The sequence below is a fragment of the Schistocerca piceifrons genome, chromosome 2 (genome assembly GCF_021461385.2).
Source record: "Schistocerca piceifrons isolate TAMUIC-IGC-003096 chromosome 2, iqSchPice1.1, whole genome shotgun sequence".
NCBI classification, from domain to species: domain Eukaryota; kingdom Metazoa; phylum Arthropoda; class Insecta; order Orthoptera; family Acrididae; genus Schistocerca; species Schistocerca piceifrons.
Genome location: NC_060139.1, coordinates 401,887,729 through 401,899,855, shown reverse-complemented (window position 1 = coordinate 401,899,855; position 12,127 = coordinate 401,887,729). Strand labels below are relative to the sequence as shown.

The 12,127-nt window shown below is 41.4% G+C and overlaps 1 protein-coding gene across 9 annotated transcripts in view; it reads right to left on the bottom strand.

Moving 5' to 3' along the window:
• LOC124777348 (diacylglycerol kinase epsilon) overlaps positions 1 to 12,127 on the bottom strand; it is a 197,903-nt gene that overhangs the window by 141,091 nt on the left and 44,685 nt on the right. For all 9 annotated transcript variants that reach the window (XM_047252717.1, XM_047252715.1, XM_047252716.1 and 6 more), the window contains one exon: positions 10,863 to 10,993. In XM_047252717.1, the coding sequence (XP_047108673.1) occupies positions 10,863 to 10,993 (131 nt within the window). The remainder of the gene's footprint in view (positions 1 to 10,862; positions 10,994 to 12,127) is intronic.

The following is a 12,127-nucleotide window of genomic DNA, read 5'->3' as shown; positions in this document are numbered from 1 at the left end:
GGTTACATGTGCCCCAGCCAATTGGTTACACTTGCCCCACATGGGAAAAAGTTGGGGTAAGTGTAACCATGCCTGGCATAACAAGAGCTTTATCAGTAGAGTAAAATGAATCTCATATTTGAAATTATCATGCAAAAGTTAGTTTGTAACCAAAAAATTGTGCAGTTATCTTTAAAACTGCAAAAATGACAGACCACCAAATTTTGAGTATGTCACTCTCTCGCAGAGTGAAAATGTAGATGTCCATTCAAGTCCAAAAATTAATTACCAATTTATGTCAGATGGTTCATGGTGTGGGTTCCTGTAGTCATGTCCTAGTTCATGAACCACGGGCAACGTATGAGTGGCCAAGTAAGTGGTCCCGACAGTCGGGATACCAGTTACTTTGGAATAAGGCTGGGCATCTCGGACATATTCTGAGTCGTGGTCACCTTTGTGCTCATACGGCAAAGACTATCAAATCCACCGGTTAGTCCCTCAGCCGTTAGGGGTAAAACCCAAAGGGGCTCGGGGCAAGTAAGGCTAGCAACCTGCTTCCCCAGTACTTTAAATATGATGCTGGCAACAATCAGAGCAAAATGCCTCGGACCTTTGGAGGTGACGGAGTCCCACCTCTAACTGACAAACCAGGGACTCCTAAGATACGACTTGGCAAACAAATGGTAATGAGATGGGGAGCTATTAATATCAATGGGGGCTACTCTGGGAAGAAGGTAGAGCTGGCAGAGGCTGCAAGTAAGATGGGGCTGGACGTTTTAGCTGTTAGTGACATCCCGATAAGGGGTGAGAAAGAAGAGGAAGTGGGAGAATACAAGGTCTACCTGTCAGGAGTCAAAGCAGGAATAGCACAATGGGGTGTAGGGCTTTACATCAGGAAAGAAATGGAACCCAGCGTAGTTGCAATAAGGTATGTAAACGAACGACTGATGTGGCTAGATTTGACAGTGTCTAGCAAGAAAATTAGGATTGTGTCAGCATATTCGCATTGTGAAGGGACAGATCAAGATAAGATGGATAGTTTTTATGAGGCACGCAGTGATGTAGTTGTTAGAGTAAAGGACAAGGACAGTGTTCTGCTCATGGGTGATTTTAACGCCAGGATTGGAAATCGAACAGAAGGGTATGAAAAGGTTATGGGTAAATTTGGAGAGGATATGGAGGCCAACAGGAACGGGAAACAACTCTTGGATTTCTGTGCCAGTATGGGCTTAGTAATCACAAACTCCCTTTTTAAACATAAGAACATTCACCGGTATACTTGGGAAGGCAGGGGAACCGGATCTGTCATTGACTATATAATAACAGATCAGGAATTCAGGAAGGCTGTGAGGGACACACGTGTATTCAGGGGATTCTTTGATGACACTGATCATTATTTAATCTGCAGTGAAATTGGGATTGTAAGGCCAAAAGTGCAAGAGGTCAGGTCCATATGTAGGAGGATAAGAGTGGAGAAACTTCAGGATAAGGAAACCAGGCACAAGTACATAACAGCGATCTCAGAAAGGTACCAGTTAGTTGAATGTAGTCAATTACAGTCATTGGAAAAGGAATGGACAAGGTACAGGGACACAGTACTAGAAGTGGCTAAAGAATGTCTTGGAACAGTAATGTGTAAAAGTAGGATGAAGAAAACAGCTTGGTGGAATGATACAGTCAAGGCAGCCTGTAAAAGGAAAAAGAAGGCGTATCAAAAATGGCTACATACCAGAACCCAGGTAGACAGAGAAAGTTATGTTGAAGAAAGAAACAAAAGCCAAACAGATAATTGCAGCATCCAAGAAGAAATCGTGGGAAGACTTTGGAAACAGGTTGGAGACTATGGGTCAAGCTGCTGGAAAACCATTCTGGAGTGTAATTAGCAGTCTTCAAAAGGGAGGTAAGAAGGAAATGACAAGCATTTTGGACAGGTCAGGAAAACTGCTGGTGAATCCTGTGGATGCCTTGGGCAGATGGAGGGAATATTTTGAAGAGTTGCTCAATGTAGGTGAAAATACGATCAGTAATGTTTCAGATTTCGAGGTAGAATGGGATAGGAATGATGATGGAAATAGGATCACATTTGAGGAAGTGGAAAAAATGGTCAATAGATTGCAGTGCAATAAAGCGGCTGGGGTGGATGAAATTAAGTCGGAACTCATCAAATACAGTGGAATGTCAGGTCTTAAATGGCTACACAGGATAATTGAAATGGCCTGGGAGTCGGGACAGGTTCCATCAGACTGGACAAAAGCAGTAATCACACCAATCTTTAAACATGGAAACAGAAAAGATTGTAACAACTACAGAGGTATCTCGTTAATCAGCGTTGTGGGTAAAATCTTCTCAGGTATTGTTGAAAGGAAAGTGCGAGTATTAGTTGAGGACCAATTGGATGAAAATCAGTGTGGGTTTAGGCCTCTTAGAGGTTGTCAGGACCAGATCTTTAGCTTACAGCAAATAATGGAGAAGTCTTATGAGTGGAACGGGGAGTTGTATCTATGCCTTATAGATCTAGAAAAGGCATATGACCGGGTTCCTAGGAGGAAGTTATTGTCTGTTATACAAGATTATGGAATAGGAGGCAAACTTTTGCAAGCAATTAAAGGTCTTTACATGGATAGTCAGGCAGCAGTTAGAGTTGACGGTAAATTGAGTTCATGGTTCAGAGTAGTTTCAGGGGTAAGACAAGGCTGCAACCTGTCTCCACTGTTGTTCATATTATTTATGGATCATATGTTGAAAACAATGGACTGGCTGGGTGAGATTAAGATATGTGAACACAAAATAAGCAGTCTTGCATATGCGGATGACTTAGTTGTGATGGCAGATTCGATTGAAAGTTTGCAAAGTAATATTTCAGAGCTAGATCAGAAATGTAAGGACTATGGTATGAAGATTAGCATCTCCAAAACAAAAGTAATGTCAGTGGGAAAGAAATATAAACGGATTGAGTGCCAAACAGGAGGAACAAAGTTAGAACAGGTGGACGGTTTCAAGTACTGAGGATGCATATTCTCACAGGATGGCAACATAGTGAAAGAACTGGAAGGGAGGTGTAGCAAAGCTAATGTAGTGAGCGCTCAGCTATGATCTAATCTCTTCTGCAAGAAGGAAGTCAGTACCAAGACTAAGTTATCTGTGCACCGTTCGATCTTTCGACCAACTTTGTTGTATGGGAGCGAAAGCTGGGTGGATTCAGGTTACCTTATCAACAAGGTTGAGGTTATGGATATGAAAGTAGCTAGGATGATTGCAGGTACTAGTAGATGGGAACAATGGCAGGAGGGTGTCCACAATGAGGAAATCAAAGAAAAACTGGGAATGAACTCTATAGATGTAGGAGTCAGGGCGAACAGGCTTAGATGGTGGGATCATGTTACACGCATGGGAGAAGCAAGGTTACCCAAGAGACTCATGGATTCAGCAGTAGAGGGTAGGAGGAGTCGGGGCAGACCGAGGAGAAGGCACCTGGATTCGGTTAAGAATGATTTTGAAGTAATAGGTTTAACATCAGAAGAGGCACCAATGTTAGCACTGAATAGGGGATCATGGAGGAACTGTATAAGGGGGGCTATGCTCCAGACTGAACGCTGAAAGGCATAATCAGTCTTAAATGATGATGATGATGATGTCAGATTTGACAACTTATGGTTAAATATAACAAAGAAAGGGGTAAATTAACATGTGTGATAAATCAGAGGTAAAAATACAGCTTCTTTAAGGCACCATAAGCCATGGTTACATTAACCCCATGGTTACACTTACCCCACTTCACCCATAATTTAAATATGTGCACTGCACTCTACAGCCTACCTCATGCAGTATAATTATGATTGCTTATTTCTGTAAATGCAATATTCTTTTTATATGGACATTAGCTGCACAGCCCCATAATTCAGTCCTCTAGTTAAGAAGAGGATAAATTGTTCCATAGTAAACTATTTATAATGTTTCTCTAGGAACTATCTTGGTGCACTTGCTAAGGAGATGTAAGCCACTACCATATACATTACCCAACATTAGCTCACAAGCAGATGCTTTTACAACCTAATGTATACAGAATTTACCTATTTCTATACTTTTTAATTTATATTCATTTTTATATAAACATGACAACTCTCCTTTATCCGCATTGGTTCAATCTGACTAGGCATGTAATTTATAAACTTCTTTTTTTTTTTTTTTTTTTGGTAAAGCCAAATTCCAGACAGACAACAACCAAGAAAAATAGAAGAAAAAAAACTTCATGCACAGCAAATTGGGATAAGCTAAGGGCACTATCAACTCACTTCACCAAAATATCAGGGGAATAAAAAATAAAGTAGATAAGCTGATAATGTGTTTAGATGATCTCAAAAATAAGAATGAGATTGATATACTTTGTCTGAGCACCATATAACTGTGGGGATGGAAAATGTCAGTATAAATGGGTATAATTTAGCATCTTACACTTGTAGATCTAGTATGGGTAAAGGAGGAGTTGCCATTTGCATAAAACAAGGGTATAAATACAGAACTGCTGAAGTAAGCAAATTTTGGGTTGATCAGCACTTTGAGGTTTGTGCATGTGAACTTCAGCCAGATAATGTTGTGTTGACGTTAGCAACAGTGTACAGGTCTCCACTAGGAGATTGGGAGCTATTCATAAAAAAGTTTGACTCCCTGTTATGCTGTCTGCCAGACAAAAAGAAGAAGTTATTAATCTGTGGTGATTTCAATGTCAACTTTCTAAGCAATTCTGATAGGAAAAGTGAGCTAGAAGTGTTGTTAACAACATACACTCCTGGAAATTGAAATAAGAACACCGTGAATTCATTGTCCCAGGAAGGGGAAACTTTATTGACACATTCCTAGGGTCAGATACATCACATGATCACACTCACAGAACCACAGGCACATAGACACAGGCAACGGAGCATGCACAATATCGGCACTAGTACAGTGTATATCCACCTTTCGCAGCAATGCAGGCTGCTATTCTCCCATGGAGACGATCGTAGAGATGCTGGATGTAGTCCTGTGGAACGGCTTGCCATGCCATTTCCACCTGGCGCCTCAGTTGGACCAGCGTTCGTGCTGGACGTGCAGACCGCGTGAGACGACGCTTCATCCAGTCCCAAACATGCTCAATGGGGGACAGATCCGGAGATCTTGCTGGCCAGGGTAGCTGACTTACACCTTCTAGAGCACGTTGGGTGGCACAGGATACATGCGGACGTGCATTGTCCTGTTGGAACAGCAAGTTCCCTTACCGGTCTAGGAATGGTAGAACGATGGGTTCGATGACGGTTTGGATGTACCATGCACTATTCAGTGTCCCCTCGACGATCACCAGTGGTGTACGGCCAGTGTAGGAGATCGCTCCCCACACCATGATGCCGGGTGTTGGCCCTGTGTGCCTCGGTCGTATGCAGTCCTGATTGTGGCGCTCACCTGCACGGCGCCAAACACGCATACGACCATCATTGGCACCAAGGCAGAAGCGACTCTCATCGCTGAAGACGACACGTCTCCATTCGTCCCTCCATTCACGCCTGTCGCGACACCACTGGAGGTGGGCTGCACGATGTTGGGGCGTGAGCGGAAGACGGCCTAACGGTGTGCGGGACCATAGCCCAGCTTCATGGAGACGGTTGCGAATGGTCCTCGCCGATACCCCAGGAGCAACAGTGTCCCTAATTTGCTTGGAAGTGGCGGTGCGGTCCCCTACGGCACTGCGTAGGATCCTACGGTCTTGGCGTGCATCCGTGCGTCGCTGCGGTCCGGTCCCAGGTCGACGGGCACGTGCACCTTCCTCCGACCACTGGCGACAACATCGATGTACTGTGGAGACCTCACGCCCCACGTGTTGAGCAATTCGGCGGTACGTCCACCCGGCCTCCTGCATGCCCACTATACGCCCTCGCTCAAAGTCCGTCAACTGCACATACGGTTCACGTCCACGCTGTCGCGGCATGCTACCAGTGTTAAAGACTGCGATGGAGCTCCGTATGCCACGGCAAACTGGCTGACACTGACGGCGGCGGTGCACAAATGGTGCGCAGCTAGCGCCATTCGACGGCCAACACCGCGGTTCCTGGTGTGTCCGCTGTGCCGTGCGTGTGATCATTGCTTGTACAGCCCTCTCGCAGTGTCCGGAGCAAGTATGGTGTATCTGACACACCGGTGTCAATGTGTTCTTTTTTCCATTTCCAGGAGTGTATAACTTAGAATCAGTGATCAATTTCCCTGCACATATAGCTCAGACAGTAGTACTCTACCAGATAATGTATTTGTACAGCAAGAGGATGTAGAACAAACACATGCTTTCCCTGTGGCAAATGGATTATCTGACCATGATGTACAACTGATTAACTTACAAAACCTAACAGGGCGTACACTTCAGAAACCATTAAGTAAAAGTGTGAGGGTGTTCAACTGGTATCTATAGATCACTTCAGAGAAAGTTTAGAAAATGTAAACTGGGAAGATGTATATAATGAGCCAAATGTTAATTATAAATGCAGCATATTTCTTGATAAATTTATATCCCTTTTTGAACATTATTTTCCAAAAAAAATTTATATTTATTACTAAATGTAACACCACAAACTTTTCAAAGAAACCTTGAATTAAAGTGTCTTCAGAAAGAAAAAGAAAACTGTATGAGGCAGCAAGAACTAGTAAAGATCCAGAAGTAGTTTTACACTATAAAAATTATTGTAACATACTGAGGAAAGTTGTAAGGAAATCAAGAAATATGTATGTTAGAGAAGAAATTAACAACTCCAGCAATAAAATCAAATCAATGTGGAATGTTGTTAAAAGGGAGACAGGAAAAGTAACCACTGGGGCAGGTAGTATTACTGTTAAAGAGAATGAGACCATTTTAACCAACAGTACACAGATAGCCAATGTATTTAACAATCACTTCTTAAGTGTAGGAGAAAAAATTGGTGAGAATAGTTCAAAAGAAAAAGCCTGGCAGAACATGGAAGAGTCAGAGTTGAAAAATTTTAATCAGATTAAGTTTCATCTAACAACCTCTTATGAAATAATGAAAATTATCAAATATTTGAAAAATAAATTTTCTGTTGGAGTAGATGACATATCTAACAAGTTATTAAAACAACGTGGACCAATTACAGCGACGTTTTGAGTCAGATATGTAATGCATCACTGACTCAGGGTATTTTTCCAGACAGGTTAAAAATGCCATTGTCAGGCCTCTCTACAAAAAGGGAGAAACCACAGATGTCAATAATTACTGGCCAGTATCCTTGCTTACAGCATTTTCAAAAATCTTTGAGAAAGTAATGAACTCAAGAGTGGTTAGCCATCTCAACAGTAATGGGATACTTAACAAATCACAGTTCGGATTTCAGAAATGCTGTTCCACTGAGACAGCAATATACAATTTCACTGTCCATGTAATAGAGTCTTTAAATAGTAAAATGTCACCAGTAGGAATATTCTGTGACTTATCCAAAGCATTTGATTGTGTGAACCATGACATTATGTTAGAGAAATTACAATTCTATGGTATAAATGGAACAGCATATGAGTGGTTTAAGTCATATCTACAGAACAGGAAGCAAAAAGTCTCTTTATATGCTCCAAGTGATTCAAAGGAGTTTGACACTTCATCTAACTGAGGTGAAATTACATTAGGTGTTCCACAAGGTTCGATCATGGGTCCCCTCCTGTTCTTGATATATATGAATGACCTCCCTTCTTATGTGAAACAAGATGCTGAACTGACACTGTTTGCTGATGATACAAGCATAATTATTAATCCAGTAAAAGAAAGTCCGATAGAAAATGATACAAATAAGGTCTTTGAAAAAGTTATTAATTGGTTTTCTGCGAATGGGCTTGCTCTGAACTTTGAAAAAACACAGTACATCCAATTTTCTGCTGCAAAAAGTATAATTCCTTGAATAAATATAACACATCAAAATAAGTCAGTAGCCAGGGTAGAGCATACTAAGTTTTTGGGTGTACATATAGATGAGAACCTTAATTGGAAAAGTCATATTTTGGATCTCCTAAAGCGACTAGGTTCAGCAACTTTTGCAGTCAGAATAACTGCCAATTTTGAGGATGTAGAAATTAGTAAGCTAACATACTTTGCATACTTCCACTCTCTGATGTCATACGGAATAATATTTTGGGGCAACTCAACACTTAGGCAAAAGGTATTCACTGCTCAAAAGGAAGTAGTTAGAATAATGTGTAGGGTTCATAGTCGCACATCTTATAGGCATCTGTTTAAAAGGTTAGGAATTCTTACAACTGCTTCACAGTACATTTACTCAGTAATGAAATTTTTCCTTAACGACATGGACCAGTTTAAAATCAACAGCGACATTCATGATTACAATACTAGAAAAAAGGAAGACCAACACTATCCTTTACTTAACCTCTCTTTGGCACAGAAAGGGGTAAAATATGCTGCTACAAAACTTTTTGATAAATTACCAGATGAAATAAAATGTCTGACAGACAGCAACAATAGTTTCAAAAACAAATTGAAATCATACCTCCTTGAAAACTCCTTCTATACCATAGATGAATTCTTGAATATAAGTAAATAAATCTGGAGATATAATATATGCATTTTGTGCCATTTAAGGGAATGGGATAGATAACAGAAATATTTAGGTATAACACTATAATGAAAAAAAAATAAAAAAAGACTTGTTTCCTGTGTACATTTGACACGTTCCACACCATAACTGTTTTTCGGTGCTATTAATCAATGGAACACGTGACTAACTAACCAACCTTTAAGATTTTCTATCCCTGTATTAATATGGTGTTGAGACAAATGATTTATATTTCTTACCACCAAATGAGATCTTTCAAACAAACTAGCATCTCATTTACTTTAGTCCCCCCCCCCCCCCTCCTCCCCCCCCTCCCTCTCTCTCTCTCTCTCTCTCTCTCTCTCTCTCTCTCTCTCTCTCTCTCTCTCTCTCTATCATCCTTGCATCATGTTTATCACACAGTTAGCTTCACCAATGAGATTTTGATGTTTGAACAAGCACATTTACTCACAAATACATATGTTCACAAGTAATTCTCATTACACACCTACATGAAAACTACACAATTCTCCCTTCCACTTTCACAATATAGATCTACATACTATTTGTGTAATTACATAGTATTTGAGTAATTAAACAGCAGACACAAACTTACCTGTTAGAACTAGAGCCCTTTATTCGCTATTTGGGTCGTTTGAATTACTTAGAATGAATTCTTCAACTGAATGTTATGCTTTTGTTTTAATTCAGAAGTATCTAATATCTGCTGAAATTTATCTGGAGGTTCGATTTTTACAGTTTATGTTATGTTATTGTCTAAGTTCAAACTTAGATATATGTATGACTGAAAACCTGAAAAATGATAAGCCTAGGTTACAGTCATTTCTTGTACTGTGCAAATGTAAATGGATTTGTCTTTCTGTGCTGGCAGATACTCTGAGGATTTCTGCAAATAGATTTGTCAGCCTGGCTTTATCCCTAGGCTATGGGAATTATATCCCCATCTTCCTACAGCATCCATGGGAACAGCATGGAACAGAAATCAACAAGGATACAAATACCAGCCATGAAAGCCTGAAATGCACAATAACACTTGTGTGTTTAGTACCTGCCCCTACATTGTCGAAGTGATTGGTTGGTTGTTTGGGGAAGGAGACCAGACAGCGTGGTCATTGGTCTCATCGGATTAGGGAAGGATGGGGAAGGAAGTCGGCCGTGCCCTTTCAGAGGAACCATCCCGGCATTTGCCTGGAGTGATTTAGGGAAATCACGGAAAACCTAAATCAGGATGGCCGGATGCGGGATTGAACCGTCGTCCTCCCGAATGCGAGTCCAGTGTCAAAGTGATGTGTAATACTTTTTACACTATACTGTTTCTAGCTCCCACAAATAAAAGTAGGCTAGAGGAAATTAAACTTATTTCAGAAGTGATTATGAAAATTTATTCTCAATGTAAATTCTGTTTGGCCTTTCTTATACTGAAAAATGTATTCAGAAGTTCACTGTGTACTTCAGCATAATTTCCCACATGTGTCATTACTTGAAACCAATATATTTCATGTACATATTTTAAGCTTAGTGTAGATTTCCCTGTACACAGAACCCTTGTACTTACAGTTTCTAATAAATACTGTTAAATTAGAATTATTTACTGGTATTTTACTGAGTTTGGATCACAAAAAGGTATTGTTAGAAGCACATTAGACTCAACCTGCCTCCAAAGCCATGATCATTAAGTCAGGTCTTTGTGATCATGCTCGATTCACAGGCAGCCAATTCACATCACAAAAAAATTTCACTGTCTGTATTTGGCCAGTAAGGGGAGATGAGGTGGTGGCATAAAAGTTCCTGATCACCAGAGGTTGTCCCACTGTCCCCCTCTCCACAGTGTCTCACAGAGTAAGGCCACATGATACTGTTCATGGTGATCCACACATCACATGAGGACATTAAGCTCAGTAACCCCCTTCTTGGTGACAGAGAGAAGTACAATAAGTGTCAGCACTGGTTTTCACTCTCCCCCTCCTTTCAACATCATACAACACAAACATGACACCACACTATTCACACGCAACCCTTTTAATTACCTACAGTCACAACACAGAGCTTACACACAATGAGTATACCTACAGTCACAACACAGCGCTTACACACAATGAGTAAAGGGGGCAACTGTGTGCAAAGGAATAAAACCTTTCCTGATCAGGAAAATTCCTTGGGATTTCCCAGCCAACAATACCATATGAACATTTTTTCCATTGTGTGAGGCAAGACTAGAGAAACAATAAAACAATGTCATTTACAAGAAGGTCACTGTGATTACAATTTGTGTGGCAATTACATTTCTCTTACCTGTCCAAGCTGTGGTTTGCATGCTGTGTGTACTGCTCGTTGGCACCAGCAGCACTGCCAGTCAACGAGCCCTGGACCACATCCACATTCATCATCACAAACATCACACACAGCACCAGCTGGCAGGTTTCCTAGAACACAAAATGAGACTACTGAAACTAGTTCACGATTTTAATAGTGTCAGTTCTGCTACATCCTTTTGTATTCTAAGGTAATACTTTTATTTCATTCAACATGTCTCTTACAATATATCTTCAAAAGCAGGACAGAGCTTTGATTAGTTCTATCCTACCCTCAGCACATCACTGCCATTTGTATGTAATATGCAGCTATCACTGCCTACATTAGGACAGACTCTCTCTTATGCTGTGCTTGTATTACTTTCCTACAGAAAACAGTACCTGTATGTTAGAAGTACTGACCCTGGCTGTTGAAACACTTGTCCCACTGTGACACAAAGTGGTGAATGGCTGTCTCATAAAATTCTGAATGGCTGTCTCATAAAATTCCTGGGGCTGCGACGTTAACCAGTTCCACACGTACAACTGGACGTCGTCGTCTGAGGTGAATCGTTTGCCACCTCAGAGCCTTTTTAAGGGGACTAAAAATGGCGTATTCACAGGGAGAGAGGTCCGGACTGTATAGAGGGTGGCTAAGAACCTCCCATTTGAATTTCTGCAGGAGTGCCATGACTGTGTTGGCCGTATGAGGCTTTGCATTGTTGTGGAGCAGAATAACACCACAGGTGAGATTGTCTGCTCGTTTTGATTTTATCGCTTGGCAAAGGGTGGTCAAGGTTTGCAGGTAACTCTGGGCATTCACTGTTGGCCCGTGCTGCAGGAAGTAAATCAGAATGGGGCCATCTTGGTCAAAGAAGAACGTCAGCGTAAGCTTTCCTGCACTCGTGTGGATGGCCTTGGCTTTTTTTGAGTGGTGGTGACCCTGGATGTTTCCACTAGAGACTTCGTCATTTTGATTCTGGTTCAAAGTGATGATACCATGACTCATCTCCAGCCACCACTCATGCCAGGAACACATTCCCTTCCTGAGCATAGCGCTGCAGATGAGCAAGACAGTGGGCACCCATTGGGCACGCACTTTGCATATGTGCAGCCATTCCTTCATGATCGTGTGAACACCTCCGATACTCAGTCCAACCACCGTATCTATGGCTTTCGCTGTCACCTGGTGGTTCTGGGTAATGAGTGTATCTACCAGCTGGACGACATCATCGGTAATGCAGTGTGGTGTTCCGGACCATGCAT